At 52.9% G+C, this 18,594-nt stretch overlaps 2 protein-coding genes across 6 annotated transcripts in view; both read right to left on the bottom strand.

Moving 5' to 3' along the window:
* GNAI3 (G protein subunit alpha i3) overlaps positions 1-3,616 on the bottom strand; it is a 40,333-nt gene extending 36,717 nt beyond the window's left edge. Inside the window, exon 1 of one of the 3 annotated variants that reach the window (XM_072834880.1) lies at positions 3,571-3,616. In XM_072834880.1, coding sequence (XP_072690981.1) covers positions 3,571-3,601 — 31 coding nt within the window. In that variant the 5' untranslated portion in view covers positions 3,602-3,616. Of the gene's footprint in view, positions 1-1,641; positions 1,713-1,929; positions 2,191-3,570 lie in introns of those variants that run through there. The other 2 variants (XM_072834879.1, XM_072834881.1) reach the window with 2 other exon arrangements.
* Positions 3,617-4,718: 1,102 nt separating this feature from the next.
* On the bottom strand, positions 4,719-11,443 carry GPR61 (G protein-coupled receptor 61). 3 transcript variants are annotated; one of them, XR_012035298.1, is made up of 4 exons: positions 11,286-11,443; positions 8,384-8,567; positions 5,904-8,144; positions 4,719-5,241 (listed from the first exon to the last, which is right to left on the bottom strand). XR_012035298.1 is itself a non-coding variant. In XM_072834878.1 (3 exons), the coding sequence occupies exon 3, from the start codon at positions 7,513-7,515 to the stop codon at positions 6,160-6,162; it is 1,356 nt and encodes a 451-aa protein (XP_072690979.1). In that variant the 5' UTR covers positions 7,516-8,144; positions 8,384-8,567; positions 11,286-11,443; the 3' UTR covers positions 5,885-6,159. The 3 variants fall into 3 exon arrangements, 1 of the variants encoding a protein (XP_072690979.1); XR_012035299.1 differs by having other exon boundaries at positions 8,384-8,470; positions 11,286-11,394; XM_072834878.1 differs by lacking the exon at positions 4,719-5,241 and having other exon boundaries at positions 5,885-8,144.
* Between the last annotated feature and the right edge of the window lie 7,151 nt (positions 11,444-18,594).

Here is an 18,594-nt window from a genome sequence, read left to right as displayed (position 1 = left end):
TAGGCTAATGTCCTGAGGAGATCTCTGATGGTCAATGTAATTCAAAACATTTACAGAAAATGAAAATACACCTTTAATTTCATAACCAATCAATCAATACAGACATTAATGCCTTGAGTATTATATAATGGTTTGTATTAAGCATCCGAAAGAGCCCCAAGAGCAATGTCCAACATTAGGTGGTTCATGCTAGTAAATATGTAAGAAGCACCTACTATGTGCCATGGACCATGCTCATCCACAAATGATACTTGTTAAACAGAGAGTGGCAGTCTAGAACTACAATTCAAATTCTTGTGTTATGAATATCACGTTAGATATTCAAACCAAAAGCTCAAGCTCCAATGCATAACTTTCTTCCTATATCCAAAGAGTTATTCCTAGGGCTTCTGCAATCTACAAACCACTAAATATGCTAACATGAAGAGACTAGCATGGGCACCCAGCACAACCCGGAGTACAAAATAAGCCTTGGGTTATGGTGGTGTACTCTGTCCTCTGGAGCTTTACACCATGAAAATTTGGCACTTCTCCTAACGTGACTTGTTTTTCCCAAAAATTGTTTTAAAAAAGAAAAAAAAGGGGGGGGGCGCTTTGTTGCTTACAAAAACTATTACTCCTACATATTCTTCTCTAACAGAACTTTAGAAAATACTAATAGTAAAGAAACAGTGACAACTAATTAGTAAGCTGATGCCAGGGTACTTTATATGACTTACTGAGCCTCTAGAAACTGGTCTCAAAAATGCTTAAAAATCATGCTGAGTGGGACGCCCAGGTGGCTCACCGGTTGAGCGTCTGCCTTCGGCCCAGGCGGTGATCCCGGGGTTCTGGGATCGAGTCCCACGTCGGGCTCCCTGAATGGAGCCTGCTTCTCCCTCTGCCTGTGTCTCTGCCTCTCTGTGTGTGTGTCTCTCATGAATAAATACATAAAATCTTTGAAAAAAAATCATGCTGAGTAAAACGCATCTGACTGTACCTAAAAGCTGCTCATAAAGAATGTGGGGTAAAAAAAAAACAGTAATTTCTGAAGCCAATATTTTTAGTTTGGAGAGACAGCTCACCAGAAGTTTGTCACAGCTTTTATAGTGTGTCCAATTCCATAATCTATCCTAAGATAACTCCATTCCCACTGCACATCATCCCTAGCAACTATTCAGCAACTCCCAATATGTAATCTATTGTCCACTGTATCTTTGACCACAAACCTCAAACCAGCCAGTCCTTAAATTTCCTCGGCTCACAAAACCTCCCCCTTTATATAGACAAGAGGAGTTACAAAAACTTTCAGAGAGTAAAAGTGACATAAGGCGGTGAAAAAGTATACACAGCCCGTGCACGCAAGCTCTTCTCCTTTGTATCCAAGAACGTGTCATGGATCCCAATCACACACCTTCGCACTCCTGGTTAATCCAGGGTTCCTCTGCCTTATCAATAGTTGAAAACGCCCACGTGCTAATAAAGGAGAGTCCTTACACCTCCACTCAGTCTCAGACCCTGTTTACATTACTCATTCGCGCATCCCAACTCCATCCGGTCGAGGTATCGCTCCAACTCCTAAGCCATCACACGAGCCTCACCCACACTCTCCCGTCCTCTTCGCTATCAACACGCTCCAACTCCCTGCAAAGCCTTCCCTACCATCAGCTCTCCCTTCATGAGTCTTTCCCGGGTCCCCAACACAGCCTCCACGTCCTCCTGCCCAGCGCCGACTCCAGCACGGAGTCACGCCCTCCCCGCAGCCTTATTCCTACAACCCCAAACCCCACCCCTTCCTCGCGCCCGCCGGGCCTCCCGCCCCACGGCCGTCACGCCCCCAGATCCCTCCGGGGTCCTTCCAGCCGGCCGGGCCTCCCCCCTCAGGGCTGCCGAGCGCCGGGGCCTCCCGCCCCCCCGCCGGCTCCGCCAGCCCCGCCCTCAGCCCCTCACCAAGGAGCAGCAGCTTCACTTCTTTGGCCGCTTTCTCCCCGTCCTCCCGCAAGTTGCGGTCGATCATCTTGCTCCGCTCCACCGCCGCCTTGTCCTCGGCGCTCAACGTGCAGCCCATGGCGGCGGCAGGAGAGGGACCGAGGCCGGGCTCACTCACACACCGCAGAGACTGCGGCTCGGCGGGCGCAGACGGCGTCTACTGCTGGGCGGCGGCCCTCTCCGTCAGCTCCTTGAGCGCCCGAAGCAACCGGATATCCGGCGTGTACGACACTTCCGGCGACGCCCCACGGCGGTGACTGCTCCGCGTCTCCCGCTGGGGCCGAGGAGGAGCGATCGAAGGCGGAAGTGCGGTGCCCGGCGGGCGAGGCGTCGGCCAGCCCCGGGGACGCCGCTAGGCTTACAGCTTCTTCTCCTTCTCGGCTGCTTTATTTGGATAAATGTAGAAGAACCAGGGACTGGCTTCCCCAGTTCGTGGCGCCCTCCCGAGTCCCAGCCGGCCTTGGAGGGCGGCGGAGTTCCCAGGAAGAGTCCGCTCCCCGCACGGAAGTTCCTGCTGAGGGCTTCTCCCCGGCCTGGAAGCCCCTGTGGCCCCAGGCTGTGGGGAGCCCGAGCGCCCTCCCGAGGGTGCCCTGTCGAGCTGTGTCGGCCCGGCCGCGGTGGGAGCTCGCCGCGCACCCTACCCCCCGCGCCTGCGCCCCCCCGGGGCCCGCCGCTGCCCCGGTGGGACCGCCCTCCTGGACGATCCGGTGCTTGTGCTGCTGCTACCTGCGGCTTGCGCGGTGCCCGCGCCACGTCTCTCCAGTGTGAGCCAGTTGGGCGCGGATAGAGAGGATCCTGCGTTAGGCGCCTCGGACTCCTACCAAAATCAGTTAACCTCAGGCCCACGCCCCAAAACACACCAGCGCATCCTGTCAATCTCCCCGCTGAAATCTGTTGTAGTACCACACAAAAAGGGAAGTTCTGGTAGATTTGTCTTTCAGCTCCTGCGTCACCTGAAAACAAACCTCTATGAAAGCCCTCGACTTTTCACTCCTAGTTCTGAGTACTACCTTCAAAGTGACTCTGAATTACCTTGATGGCTAAATAGCTGCACAAATACCCTCCACCCTACATTCTAGAGATGAGAACTCTTGTGGTCCCCCAAACCTTTGCCTGGGATTAAAAATTATTTCCCTAATAGAATCTCAACCTTAGCGTATAAGATCCAAACAGAAAGGTCTATATGGCGATGATTCATTCATTAGAGGGATTTCTTGAGAGCCACCTTAAACAACTTCATCCCCTATAATTTAGTAATGCCAGTCCTTCAAAGTTTGAAGAGACTCCTACTCATTCCCAAATGACTGTTACAATAAGAATGATGGCTTTCCCGTAATCGGTACTTATGGGAGAGGAGGGCAAGAAGAAAGGGAAGAAAATCCAGTATGTATGGAGCACCTATTTGCCAGGTATGGCTAGGTGCTTCCACGTGCTCATCTCTTAACCCTCACAACAACCTGGGAGGTAGGTAATATCACCCCCATTTTTTTTCAATTGAAAAAATAGGCTCAGAAAATTAAGCATCTTTCCCGAGTTCACACAGTAAATAGAGGTCTGACTCCAAATTCACCCCTTTCCTGCCATGCCGCTGGAAGATGTTACCTGGGGAGACCTGACAACAGAAAGTCGTCATCCAGGCTTGAGAGCTACCGCCCAACACCACCAGGTGCAGGAAAAGTAACTAACAGGACGGCTGTCTCAACCTGTTGAGTCTTGCGCCCACTAGAGAGGTCAGATTTTATCCAGGAACAGCTTTCCCAGCCAAGGATTACATAGCAGACTCTACCAAGCGACCCTGATGACTAGAAAACAACTGGAAGGTGGTCACGGCAGAAACTATTGGGAGAATACTCAGCATAATAGAAATTTTTATTTCCTTCATGATCCCCGGCGGGGGGGTGGGGGGGGTGGGGGGGGTGGCAAATTGAACCAGCATGTGTCAGATTCTGTAATCAACGCCAGTGAGATCACAGTGTCAGGAAATTTCAGCCTGAATTAAAGATACCCTTGCACTTCAAATTTTCTTTTTTGATGTATGTGAAGGAAGGGTTGGAGGGCAAAGTCAAAGGAAAAGCAAAGTAAATGAACAAAATGGCTGCCAGGCAATGTTTCCAGTCCTCCCCTCTCCCCACTCCCTCTCCCCACCCCCAGGCGCGCACCTTTCCGGTTTCCACTGGACTCACGCTGCCACCTGCTGGCAATGCTTAGGGCCTACGAGCTGATCCGCGGTACTTGAGGAAGAGTTTCCCCTTACCTAAGAATGAGATGCCTCCCTTACGAGTTAAAAGGGAGGAGAGCAAGAAGAACATGTTTCTCAATCATGAAAAAGATTCTCCTTGGTAGATATACTAAGGGATTTCCTCAGTTTAATAGGTTCTAGACTAGAGTAAGTCTGATGGTAGGAAGACGGAAACCTATAAATTTCCCTAGATCTAAAGGGGGAAAGCTATTTGCCCAGTTTCAATTAACAAATTCTTTTCCTGGACTAGAGTTGCATCTAAGACCCTCACACTTTCCACAATCCCCAGAAAGCTTCCATGTAGGTATTGCTGCAATGGACTGAGCTCCAATATATTTCTCAAACATTCCTTAGTGCTTTACCAGATATAAATGCTCTGTAAAAATACAAGGTACCTGATCGAATTAGACAATTCCTCAAAGGCAGTGACTCTGTGTGGGCCCCGGAGAATACTAGGTCTTCAACTATTATGCACTGACTTGAACTGAAATAGTAAATGTTGATATCAGTATAACTTTTTATAATAAAAAGTATTTATTGGCCATTCAGAGGGAAACTATCCCACTCCCACCAACCCATCTTACCCTTTAATGTTCAATGAGCCAGGAATTTCTTCACATACAGATCAGAACACCCTCTGGTCCTGCCTCATCCCTTTAATATTACTTGATTCAATTGAGGGAAATGGATGGACAGGGAGTCCCAGATGGGTATCCTGTCCAGTTTGCAACTATTCCTCTTCCCTTGAAAATACCACCACTGATACCAACCATCAAATTCCTACAGCCTCAGTCAGTGAACAGCTGAACCCAATTCCTGTGCCCTCTCTCCACCCCAGGGCTGCAGATAGGAGAGAGATTTAAGTCTTTGTCACTGAAGCTAATTTTGAGAGCGATGAATGGGAGTAGGGAAGCATTTAATGGACCATGGAAACCCCACCCTTCCCATTCCCAACCTTAGTCTCTTGTACCCGATTGTCCAGGGGGCTGGAGGTGGGTCACTGCCATGAGGAGAGATTATCAGGGAGGCCAATCCTGGGAAGAAGAAGAAAAAAAAATTTACAGTGTTATTGGTCAAGGTGATCATCTGGCCTGGCCTCTGTATCCAACCATCTTAGCAATTCAAATGCTAACCCCACCTTCAGCCATCTAACCCCAATCTTTTCTACTTCTTCATTCTAAAAAATAAGGAGAAAGAGCCATCCTGTTGTATCCTTGCTTTACTGAGATCAAGCTTCCGGGAGAGAGACTGCAAAATAGAACAGAAGGGCTGTTCCCAGAGGGTGGGAGAGAGCTGCAGTCAGCTTTCCTGCCTTCTACTCTTTGTACCTTGCCTACTATTTCCCCTTGCTTCTGGCCAAACTCAGGAAAGGAATATACTCAACTGGCCCTCTCACTTTAAGGAAACATCATGTCTAAAACTAAAAAAGACCCATTAACCCAAATGGAAACACTTAGCTGTGTTTTATTTAGTTCTTTTTAAACCTAGCAAGGAAAGGAAAAAACACAGGTCATTTTCTTACCTTGCTTGGGTGCAGTTCCTGCCCTGAACAATTACACTGAAATGAAATATCCTAAAGGATCCCTGAGATAACTCCAGACCTGGCCTGCCGCTCTATATCCCCCAACTCCTACCCATAGAGTTTCCCTGCTTCCTGAGGCATGGAAGGTTCACTGGTTGAAAGGCATCATCTCACCTTCGTGACCCTTTATTCTCATTACCATTTCACCAGGTTCCCTCCCCCAGTAGTCAAGGATCAAAGCCACGTCCAAGGTTTGTGCCACACGTTCATCCCGTTGGCATCGTTCCTGATCCAGAAAACACTAAGCAAAAGCCATGTGCAGAGACCCCAGCCCCAGCCCCTGCTAGCCGGGAATAGGTGACCCCACAAGGTGTTCCTTCAGTCACAAGCAGCCCCGGCCCCATCTCCCTCCGGGTGTCCAGCAGCCCAGTCACGATTCCCGTCGAGGTGAGGGGGCCGGATGGAGGTAGCTGTCCGACATGATGATGTCGCTGGTGAGTTGCTGCTCCAAGAACTCAGAGGTCTCTTCAGCTATCTGGCCTGGAATTCTAAAGTCTACAGCAGGAGTCTCCTGCTTGGGGCTGGGGAGGGGTCGGGCAGCCCAGGACTCCGTGGGACAGCCGGTACCCTGGAGGAACTGCAGAAAGTTCTCCTCGATGGAGCCCTCCCGGCTGGGCAGCCTCAGCTCCTCCTCTGGAGCTGGCTTGAAGAAGCAGACAAACTGCTTGCTGAGCTCCCCCCTGATCTGTCGATTGAGACACCCATAAAAGAAAGGGTTGGAGGTGAAGCAGAAGTAGCCGATCCAGGTCACCACGTTCTCCACCTGCCCAGTGGAAATGGGCTGAGCACTGAGGGCAACGTAGAGGTGGAAAGAGAAGTAGGGCAGCCAACAGAGCAGGAACTGTCCCCCCACAGCCAGCAGGACCACTGCGGCCTTCCCTCCCCCGAACGTCCGGTGCGGGGTGGTCTGGGGAGCCCCGGAGCTGGTGACCATGGTGGAGCGGCTGCTGAGGGACTCCGAGCGTTGGCGGGGCGTCTCCATCCAGGTGGGCAGCGGGCCGCGCTGCAGGGCGGCCACCCGGGCCACCCGGAACATGCTGCAGTAGACCACGAGGATGAGGAGCAGAGGCAACAAGAAGTAAAGGACGGCGAAGACCACCACGAACAGCTGGCAGTAGGCGCCGCGGCTCCAGTGCAGCGAGCAGCCCGGGGGGAGGCCGGGGGCCCCCTCCTCCCGGGAGGCCCGGCCCAACACGGGCACGGAGGCCATGGCCAAGGCCTTCACCCACACCCCTACCAACACGGAGGCCACCAGCCCCAGCGTCATGCGCACTTCGTAGCGCATGGGGTGGACCACGTAATAGTAGCGCTCCACGTTGATGGCCGACACCGAGAGGATGGCCAGGCTAACGAAGCATATGCTCAGGAACAAGTAGAGGCGGCAGGCGACCTCCCCAAAGAGGTCGTGGTCGAAGAGGGCAGAGCTGGAGAGCATGGCCAGGGGCATGAGGGTCAGCGCGGCCAGCAGGTCCACCAGGCAGAGGTGGAAGACGAAGACAAATTTTCGGAGGGCGGGGGTCTTGGCAATAACGGCCATCACAGCGGCGTTGCCGGCCACGGCGATCAAGTCCAGCAGGAGCATAAAGAACAGGGCCACGGACTCTGAGGCCACGTCCTGCAGCCCCACCTCCGGCACCCCGCTGGCAGTAGAGGGACCTGGGGTCTGAGGGACCCTCCCCAGAGTGGAAGAGTTCCCTGATGACTGGGGGATGGGGGAGGACTCCATGGGGCCGAAAGAGGACACCCAGGGCACCTCCTGTCACAGGCCCATCCCCCATCCTAGTCCGGTGACCCTGGGATGGCCAGCCCAGGCCCAGGCTTGCCGAGTTCGAGTTCGTGCGTGGGGATGGGGGCAGGGGGTGCCTCCTGCTGGAGCCTGCCAGGCAGGCTCTAATCGCCAGCCTTCCAGGCCGGGCTGTGCATATAAGGGAACGGAGGGCTCAGCAGCTCATCTCTCCTCTCAGGCAGGAAGGAGGTGGCTCTGATCTGCCTTGGTGACCTCAAAGAAGGAGACGTGAGAGATGCCAGAGCCTCACCCACTCAACACTCCACCTTCCGAGTGGTCTCCAGCTCCTTCTTTTGCTTTTCCTTTCCACTGTCCTCCATGCCCTTCTCTTCTCTCAGGGACTGTTATCCAGAGATCCTAAATCCTCTGTCTCCCTCTCCTAGGGTCCCGCTGAGCTCCGGGATCGTGCCCCAGTTTTCAAGTAGCTTATGTAAATTTCTTGATTTCTTGTCTCAGAATGGCAGGAGCTGTTGGGGTGCAGAGGCGACACAAAATCTGGTTTCTAGTCCTAGGCCTGGGAATGATGGACTCTGTGACTCTGCTGGACTTCAGTTTCCTCATGAAGGCATCTGTAAAATGAAGGGAACAGCAGCCACTTCACAACTGTGTTTGGAGGAGCCTGTGAGACTTAATAACAATACCACCCATATGTAGTAACATGTTTAAAGATGCTTTCCAGGTGCCAAACCCCGTTCTAAGCACTGTACCTAAATATGCTCATTTTAGTGCTCACACAACCTATGAGTATTACTCTCATCCCCATTTTGCAGTTGGTGAAACTGAGGTCCAGAAAGATTAAATAACTTACCAAAGGCGGCAAGGTCCAGGTAGGTGCCCGTGTGGTCCGGCTCCAGGGTCAGTACTCCAGCCCACCTGATGGTGCCCTCTACAGCGACTGGAATGCAATAGGCATTCAATGGATAGTTGTTGCATCTGAATCATCTCCAAAAATGTCTATTAGTGCTCTGGGGCTACCATTGGGAAGAGATCACCTGAAAGAGGGAAGGACTGTGTTTGGTCTCCTGTGACATCACCACCCCCAAGATAAAGAGCTGCCATTTGGGGAGTGTTGAGGAGGAACCGTGAAAACAAAACATTCCAGCTGGAAGGAAACTGGGATGCTAGCCCATTCAGGCTCCACTGCCCCCCAAACCAGAAGGGCATAGGTCACTTGAAAGCTGCCCTTCTTTACCCACTCATTAGCTTTTCCAAGCCACCATACCCCTACAGGTGGGGGAGGAAGTGCCTAACCTTCCACTCCCGGGGTCCTCAGATCTCTGATCATTGGAGCAGATCCCCGGCCCAGAGTCCTCTTGATCCTGGACCATTAGCACATTCCAGAGCTAGGAGGGAGGAGTAGGTGTCTGGGGGGTGGGGGAGGAGTAGGTGTGAGAGTGAGTAGGTCACTGTGATGGTGGAAATGGGTGAGCATAAAGCAGAGAAGACAACTGGAAGGCATTGAGAGGGGAAGAAGTCTGGGGTTTCAGCGTCTCTCATTTCTCCCGGCCAAATGGCAGATCAAATGTTGTATGTGTCTCATTATCCACATTAAGTTTGCATATAGTTGAAATAATAATGCCTTTAAATTTTTTCATTTCCGGGATCCCTGGGTGGCGCAGCAGTTTAGTGCCTGCCTTTGGCTCAGGGCGCGATCCTGGAGACCCGGGATTGAGTCCCATGTCAGGCTCCCGGTGCATGGAGCCTGCTTCTCCCTCTGCCTATGTCTCTGCCTCTTCTCCCTCTCTGTGTGTGTGACTATCGTAAATAAATTTAAAAAAAAAATTCATTTCCATATCCTATTCTTGCAGTCCAGTTTCTCCCAGTATAATATAGAAAGGTATGCAAACTCAAGGCAAGCTATAGATACGCCAAGTCTGTAGCCAGGTCACAAGTTCTCTGGATCACGGTTTCCTCATCTGTAAAATGGGAAGATTGAACTGGACGACCTCCAAGATTCCCATCTCTGACAACATTTGATGACTCTGTGAGTTCCTGGGCTGCCAAGGGCTTGGTGGTGGCTGAATTTAAAAACCCATCATTTCTCTGACTGCAATGATGTGGACCACGTGGGGCAGACCGTTCCCATTCCCTCTCCGTAGTTACAGCCTTACAACCACCCTTGGGTTTTGGTAACCACCAATAGTGTATTCCTTTAACTTCAAGCATGCCATGCATGCAATGGGTGCTCAGTATAACTTTGTGAATTGTATCAAACTCAAACTGATCTGTTGAGTCCCTGCCCCTTAGTACCTGCCCCTGCCCCTTCGTACCTGCTCCAAGTACACTCAGTAGGGCAGCTGTGTGCCAGCCAGAGGACTCTGCTCTGGAAAGGGTAACCTGGTCTCCTGGACTTGGCACAGCCCTAACTTTGGACAATTGCCTAGGGATTTGCCTCTCCCCAGGGATAACAGGAAGCTCATTTCACAGTTAAAATGGCCACATTGACCCAGGGTCTATAGAGAAGGTAGGTGGAGATGGTTCCAAAGTGGAGACATCAGCTTCTCATAAGACACTACCAGGAAAAATGCAGAAAGCAACGCTAGGGAAGGCATCCTTGCCCCTTACTTTCCATGCCGGGCTTCATATCTTTCTCATCCCTTCTACCTGGGAGTGGAGGCCTGAAGATGTGGCTCTGAGGCCCCGGGAGCTAAAGGAGTGAATGCCCTCCATGTCTGCATGAACATCAAGAGTCTGCCAGCAAGGCCCACCCAGGGCCCCAGACCGAGGGAAGCAGACATGGTTTCCACGTGGAGATGGAGGGGGCACTGTGCAGCCATGACGGAGCCCTAGGCAAGAAGGCACTGGACGTTTCTCGTTTCCACAGCCCCCTCGGCCTGGGCAGGATCTCCACACTGACTCCTAAATGCCAGGATTCCAGTTTCTGTCCTAACAGATGGACCAACGTGCCTGCTCCCCAGCACTCCCTACTGATGGATGGGGGTCAGGGAGGGCAGGGTTGTGCATCACAGTGTCAGAGGGGAAGCCCAGAGAGCCTCACTCCACTCCTAGCTCACAGCATCATGCCTTCTCACTCGCTCTCATCTTGCCACTGCTTCCTGACAGCAAGCCCTCCCTCACCTCCAGGACCTCTCAGCACCTGGCAGGCTTTACCACCATAGGGGTCAAGGTCTGGCCCCCTGGCCAGGGCATCGTCAAGTTACAAATATCTTTGTTTCAGGATGCAAGATGTGCATAAGTGCCCACCCCAAGGCCACAGAGATGTTGCTGGGATTCGAATGCACCTGTTTCCTAAATACAGAGCTTCCAACCCAAGGACCCCAGCACGGCCTTCCTTCAAACAACAGTATGTCCCTCCTAAGCCAGGAGAGATTTCCAGGGGGCAACCACACCTCTTCCCAGCAGAGTTGCCCACGCCCAGGACGCAGAATTGCCCATCAGCCTACATGCCAAGGGACCCATTCCTAGGATGCGGGGGACCCATCTCTATGACATGGAGGAAGACAGATGGGGAACCCTGTCTGCCTGTAGGATGTGGGTACTCCCTCTGGCAGGAGATCAACCCCCATCTCTAGGCTTCAGAGGTGCCCACACCCCAATACCTGGGAGCCCATCCCTTGACGAAACTGCCCACCATAAGGTAGGGTGGGCTGGTCCTGGGGACGCAGAGCTACCCTCCTGCAGAGTACCTCAGCACTCACCATCAGGCCCTGGGACAGGCCCCTATTCCTGGCCTAGTCGACAACTCCTACCTTTGCTGAGCAGCTCCCGGCTCCCATGTGATAGCTCCTCTCAGCTGATGCTTCTCCAAGGCTGCTGAAGCCTGAACCACTGCAGTGAGTGGTGAGAGGCAGCAGGCAGAGCAGGATGCTCCAAGAGCTTCTGGGTCCTAATGGCCTCCTGCTTCCCACCCAGCCCCTTGGAGCCACTTCTGAAGCAAGGAGCCAGGCACCAGTGCCCCCACAGAAAATGCTCAGGGGTGGTTCCAACCCCCCTCACTTCTCTTGGATTGCTGGAGTGGCATCTCAAAACCTTCTTGGGGCAGTGACCATAGTCAGGGGAGACTCTCCTGGCCAGCCTGGTGAAGTATAAAGGCTACTCAGAATCAGAAAATCCCAGTTTAAGGGCTGGCTCTGGTACTTATGAGCTGTATGACCTAGGGCAAGTCACTTCCCATTTCTGGCCTTGATTTCCTATCTGTTCAAAGAGAATATAGGATAGATGATCCTGAGGCTCCTGACAGCCCTGCCATCGCATGCTTCTGTGTGACATCAGAACCAAGATGCTTTTGTAGCAGGTTGGTCAATGCAGACACAGAGTACCAGGTTAGGCCTGGCAGGGGCCAAGGTTCCAGGGTCAGCTGCCAAAAATGTACAGGGGATAGGTTCAGGAGTGGCATTCAGGTTCGACAGGGAGCTAAAGGCCTTTTCCTAACTCTGCATTATCCCTCAGGAGTCACATTACTATTGTTTTCTTAGATTGTATGTTTATTTGGTGTGGGCTTGTGAGAACCGATGGAGGTAGGGGGATCCATGAGCCACCATAGTGGTACCACCATAACACTGTTCCCTGAAGACAGAGTGGGCACCAGGAACTCAGGAAGGCTCAGATTGCTCTGGATCTGTAGGACTGGACTGAGCTGCAGGACACCATCCTTACAGCGTCCAAAGCCATGTGATGAGCCTTTGGAGGCGAGATGGAGGGGCATAGCCTCCCACTATAAAGAAACCCTGCTCCCCTAGGTACATGCCTGACACCCAAGGATAGGATCCTAACACTGCAGAGTTGAAACACACCCCACAGGCCAAACTACCCATGTTTCTGAGGCCCAGAGAGGTGAAGACATTGTCCAAAGCCACACATGGCAGAGCCATGAGCCTAGGTCAGGAATTCAGGCATGATACCTACTCCCGAGCCCTCTGCCCTGAGACTTGCCCATCCAGAAATTCTTTCTGCCTCCAAAAGGAAAGAAAGACCAGACTCAACTGAAAGAGCCATGAAAACACTGAGTTACCCAGAAAACCCAGAGAAGTCAAGGTCTGCCCTGTGCCCCAGGTTAACTGTGAAGAGGCCACTGACCAGCCCAAAGCGCAGAGTGATCACCAGTATCCCCAAACACATTTTCTTGAGCTCTTACAAGTGCCAAGTCCTTTATATACTGTACCTTCAATCCTCACATAAATTCTATGAGGCAGCCTTTATTCACCTTATTTTATGGATGAAAATATGGGAGCCAGAGATTAAGGGACTTTCCCGAGATCACACAGAGAGGAAGTGCCAGAGCCAATATTTGAACCCAGGCCTGTTTGAAGCTAAAGCATTTACTCCTTCCTCCATGCCCCCATGGCCTCTCTGGAGACCTGACATGGGACTCTGGGCTGAAGCCCTAAAGCCTATTCCACAGAAGTGGCCGTGGCTTTCCAGGAGACAGCCTGAAATAAAACACATATGTTACTTAGTACAGGGAAATCAAATTAAAATATCAAATGTAAACCTGTAAACACCATCCTTACAGCGTCCAAGGCCATGTGATGAGCCTTTGGAGGCGAGATGGAGGGGCATAGCCTCCCACTATAAAGAAACCCTGCTCCCCTAGGTACATGCCTGACACCCTGTAAACAGCAAAATGATTTTTTTCTTTTTCTTTTTTAAAGATTTATTTATTTATTTTATGATAGACACAGAGAGAGAGAGGCAGAGACACAGGCAGAGGGAGAAGCAGGCTCCATGCCGGGAGCCTGACGCAGGACTTGATCCGGGGACTCCAGGATCGCGCCCTGGGCCAAAGGCAGGCGCCAAACCACTGAGCCACCCAGGGATCCCAGCAAAATGATTTTTATTAAGCCCTGTGCTGACATGTTGGCAAGATCATCTTGAGATCGGCCAAACCCTCTGGGATCAGGTAAGGCATGATCAGCACCCGCATGCTTCCTGAAAGGAAGCCAATGGCCCCTTCCAAGGACTGAGAAAGAACCAGAGCACACACAGGCTCACCAGTACAGGATTATCCAAAGGGCACTGGATTGGGAGGAGAACCTTGGTTCTAGTTGGGCTCTACTCTACTGGTTGGTGGTAAGCCCTTGGCCTGTGAGTTGGCCATCTGTGCCTCAGTTTATCTACCTACTATAGTTTTTTCTATCTCTAAAATTGGCAAAGATTCACCCCTCAGTTTATCGAATAGGGATAGGAAGCCTGCAACCCAAATATAGTCTTATTTTCCGGCTTGGGGGAGCTCGTACAGTTTGCCCAAGCAACTGGCATGATGGCCAGTGGACCAAGTCTCCAGGTCCCAGAGAGCTGTTAGGAAAGGTGGCTCCAAGCAGCCAATGGATCCTGGCACGTCCTCCCAGTTGCTGGAAGACATTTTTGCTTGGGAACATGGAGTGAGAGAAAACCGCCTATCCTGGCCTGGCGGCAGCTGATAACAACCATGAACAATAAGGGCGCCTGGGTGGCTCAGTCGGTTAAGCATCCGACTCTTGCTTTCGGCTCAGGTCATGATCTCGGGATCCTGGGATCCACCACCATGTGGGGCTCCACACTCAGTGGAGAGTCTGCTTGAGGAGTCTCTCCCTCCTTTTCCCTCTGACACTCCCTCTGCTTGTTCTCTCTCTCTCTCTCTCTCTCTGTCTCTAATAAACAAAGAAATATTGTTTTTAAATAATAAAAACAGTACTGGAGATGATGCCAGTTTTTGAGTGCCTAGCCTGGGGAGGCACTTCTTACGCTGTATCTCGTTAAATGATCTCAGTCAGGGTTTGAAGTAGCTATTGGCACTACATTCCCCCCACCCGCTCTGCCAATCCCTCCTTTCAGACTTTAGTGCAATAGACGATGTGGGAGACGGAGGTAGAGAAACTGGGGTGGCCTCACAAGCCACATCAGAGGTGCACGGCCCACCATGCCGCGCGGAGCCCAGGAGGGGACTCCTGTCCACTGGGGCAGGGTGGCGGCCCTCCCTCAGTATCCTGGTGGGGCCCCTGGTGCTGAGGTCTGATATCTCCATCCTCAACTTGCTCCTCGAGGTGGCCCTGTCCCTCCCTTGCCCACCAGTGCCTCTTGACAGGGTCACGTCCACCCCCACCCAACCTCTCCCACCCCCTCAGGAGATCAGAGCTAACCAAGTTTATCTTCCATCCATCTGTCCGTCCATCCGTCCATCCATCCACTTATTCAATAAATATCTCTCTAATGCCTTTTAGGCTCCCACAGCACCCTCCCGGTAGCCCCTCACCTACTTAGTGGCACCCATTGCCCTCCTCTGTTGTCTCTGCCTCTGTCAAAACCTGCTGTCAAGGAAGAGGCTGATAAAGCCACTCGCGCGGGTAGCAGCTAATGTGTTCTGTCTCCCAGGGATGTTAACAATCTAACAGGGAACAAAGGGAAGAAGCTGAAGGCTGGGATTCCAGCATCCACCAGGGGTGTCCCTGAGATCCCACGACACAGACTGTGGGTTCAACCGTCGGCTCCCCCAGCCTGGGCTTGCCCCCAGGACGCCAGCATTGCATCCTCTGCACCCCCTACATCCGCATGGACACCCAGCTCTCCTCATGAGACAGCGGCCTCACAGCAGGGCCCTCCCCACCGCAGCCCCGGCTGTGCCAGCACTAGCCATGCCTGCTTCCAGGCCCCCACCCCCATGCTCCCCATCTGGGGGCCAGGCTGAGGGGCTGTGGAGGAAAGCAGGGGTGAGAGCCTTTCCATTCCCTTTATTCCCCCACAGTCTGGCCTACACCCCCTGCCAGGAGCCAAGATTCAACGGTATATTCAGCCTGCAGCTGCCACTGGTCATGTGAGCCCATTGCTAGGTTACAGGGACCCAAAAATAAATCCTTCCCAACCAGATTAGAAACTGGGGGCCTTGGATGAACCAGGCTCAAAAGAGTGGCAGGAACACCCACAGTGTGTGTGCAGGCCAGGCCTGCTATGAGACTGGGGAGCCTTCCCCACACAGCCCCCGCTTCATCCACCAGCTGGGGCTCCATGCCGGACCCCCAAAGAAAAATATAGAGAGCTCCAGGCTCCTTAACGCAATAAGTCAGTCTACAGGGGAATGGGCCTTCCTCACTAGCAGTAGGGGTTTGCTTGGGCAACAGCCCTCTCCGTCTTCTTCCCAGACACACTTCCCACCTTCAGCCTAGCCCTCGGAATGCCCCACCCCCAGTGCACCTGCAGAGCACTGTAACCCTTGGCCCTGGGGCCTGTGAAGCAATCTGTATCAATTCTCCTTTTGCAGACTCAGAAAGGGAGATCCAGCAGGAAGCACGGTACTGGGCACTTACACAGAGTTTCTCGACCATCTTCCAAGTAACCCCATTCACAAATATGGAAACTGGGGCTCAGAGAGGTTAAGTGATTTTCTTTGAGCCACACAGTTGAGCAGCTGGGCTCCGACTCCAAGATCTATATTTTATGAGTGCGGGGTTGTGGCAAGGAAGAGGACAGAGAAGCACAGCAAAGGAAGGGGAGTCCCTGAAAACCCTTCCCTGTGGTCTGATAACTGGCCACTTGACTTGCTCTGAATTGGGCACACTGTCTTCCACCGCCACCAACCTCTACAGCCTCTGAGTCAGGCCACAGCTGTGGGCTCTGTCACCTTCTCCGGGACTATCCAGGACTTAGGATCATTCCAGTGCTTAGGCCTAGTGGGAAAGAGGGCATGTACACCCTCCCCCCCCCCCATAATCAAAGGGTCACTGGAAGTCAGGTACCTATTTTACAGACGAAGAAGCCCAGAGAGGAGAAGCAACTTGCCCAAGGCCACCCAGCTGACCAGTGAAGGAGACCAGGATCCAAGCCTTTGGATTCCTACTCCCTTTTCTGCCTGTTATTAAGGATGCAGACAGTTGGGGTCCATCAGATCTGATGCTGTGGTCAACCTGTGGTCCCCTATCACCAATGCCTTTCTCTAACCCACCGCATCCCCAAGACCTGCCCTATTCTCCTCAGCAAAGTGCTCCTCTTCTCCACCAAGCGTCTGAGGGTGCCCAGACTCCCCCCTCACTTCCCCATATAGGTGCCTCCCCATTCTGAACACATTCTGATGGTCTCCTAAAGCTTCAGAGCACCCCATTCCTCAGCTCTCAGCAGCCCAAACAGCAAACTCCACTCCACCTAATACAAGAAATGCGTATTGAGCACCTACTATATGCAAAACTCTGTTTGGGGGGGGGTGTTAGAGAGAGAGGTATGAGGATGAAAGGAATACAAACCCTGACCTCTACAATCTAAGGTGTTTACAATCTAAGATGGGGATGAAGCAGGCTGTAAGCTTCAGCTTCCAGTCGTCGTGGAAGATTTAAAGGAAAAAAGGTGAACTTACTCCCTCAGGAAATCTGGGCAGGCTTCATGGAGGAAGCAGCATAGGTCTTAAAGGAAGGTAGAATTTTGACTGGCCATAAATGAAGGGGGTTGGGGAAGAGAAGAGTCAAGAAGGAAGAAGGTGGTCTGGAAAAAAACATGGAGACAGACAAGCTTAGGGAATATCAGGGCACTGTGACTTAATCCACGTGTAGGGAAAAAGAATAGAGAGGTAGGTTGGCAGGGCTGTGGGCAAGCCAGTCTGAAAAGCCAAAGCCAACACAGCAAAATGTTTTGGGGGGGGGGGGCGCGGATGAAGGGCCTCACTCCCGGGACCATCCCCTGTCTTCTGAGTGAGTCAGTCAATCAGTATTTACTGAACTCTCGAGTTCCAGAGTGAGAGGTTGAACTCCAGGCTGGGAGTTGTCCTTGTCACTCAGGCCTGGAGGGAGGAGGGAAAACATATAGGTCACCTCAAGGACGTAGCGTCTGTGAATATATGACAAAGTCAGCTCAGAGAAAAGGGGGGGTCAGAGAAAGCAATGAACCCATATGGCCCTTGTGCCCCGGGGGGCGTTCTCAGAGCCACCGGTGTGTCCATTCCACGGGGAAGAGGCAAAGGGTGGAGTGCTTAGGTCATTTGAGAGCCTGGAAACTCTCTCCTCGAGATTCACGATGTCCTAAGAAGTTGCCCGGCCTGATGTGCAGAGACGCAGCACCCTGGGCCACCTGGCCGTTCACACCTGTGGGAATGACATCCTCCGCTCTGGCCTGAGAACAAAGAGCTGGGCTGGATTTCCCGACTTGAGCTCCACAGAGCAGACCAACTGTGCCAGGTCTCTGGTCTGGGGTGGGCGCCCCGATTTACATTTCTGGGGCAATTCCATCTAAGAGAGGGGCCCTCACCCCACCAGCCCCCTTGAGGCCCCAGGCAGCCTTCCCTTCCTTCTGTAAGCGGGGCACAGAGATGCAGGCTCTGAGGCCTCTTTCCCAGACATTCTCTTTTCCTACAACGTCCTCCCCATGAATTTCTGATCCACCTAGACACAGGATCCTCCCCGCGTTCAAGTCTTACGCCCCTCAGTCCAAGGAAAGGCCAGGACTCCGCGGGGATTTGGAGAGATGGCTTCTAAGTGCCTCCCCAGAGGGGGTGACGCCCGCCTGAGGGCCCTCAGCGCTGTGACAGCTCCGTCTCCCCGAGGCCCAGGCTGGAAGGACAGCCCTGCGGCGGCTAAGTCGGGCCCGCCTGAGCCCGGTCCGGCGAGGGGGCACCGGCCGGGAAGAGGCCCCATCCCCAGGCCGCCCTGAAGGCTGGCGGCCGCAAGAGGGCAGTGTCGGCCACAGAGACCGGTCTCCGGAGGCCAGGCTTCTACTTGGGTCTCTCCTGCGGGACTCACTGTCCCGTGGGTCCCGATCTTTTCACCGATCTGACTTCCCACAATGTCTGCTGGGAGGTCCAGGCAGGAGCGCCAAGCCTCCAGGAGAAAATCCCTTCTACTCCTAGGAGATGCCGTGGGAGAGATGGACAGACTGGCGTCCTGGAAGGAGCTCCCAACTCGGGAGTCCAGGAGCTGCAGGTGCGCAAGTGAACAGCGCCCTTGGGGCTACCCTCGTAACGTCTCTGAACCTCAGTGTCAAAGGAGGGCTTGGGAGAAGCTTGTAGATGCCCAAGGTCCTCTGCAGCTCTAGACTGAGTCTGAATCTGCAGCCATCCCTGAGTGCGGCTTCTCTGGCCCGGGCCAGGACAGCTCGAAGGATTCA

This window comes from Canis lupus, chromosome 8 (genome assembly GCF_048164855.1).
Source record: "Canis lupus baileyi chromosome 8, mCanLup2.hap1, whole genome shotgun sequence".
Classification (NCBI taxonomy): domain Eukaryota; kingdom Metazoa; phylum Chordata; class Mammalia; order Carnivora; family Canidae; genus Canis; species Canis lupus.
The sequence above is the reverse complement of the archived record's forward strand: the minus strand, read 5'-3'. Positions and strand labels throughout refer to the sequence as shown.

What these genes read in the sequence shown, in the direction of transcription:
- GPR61 (XM_072834878.1), bottom strand. Translation starts at nt 7,515, where the DNA reads ATGGAGTCCTCCCCCATCCCCCAGTCATCAGGGAACTCTTCCACTCTG.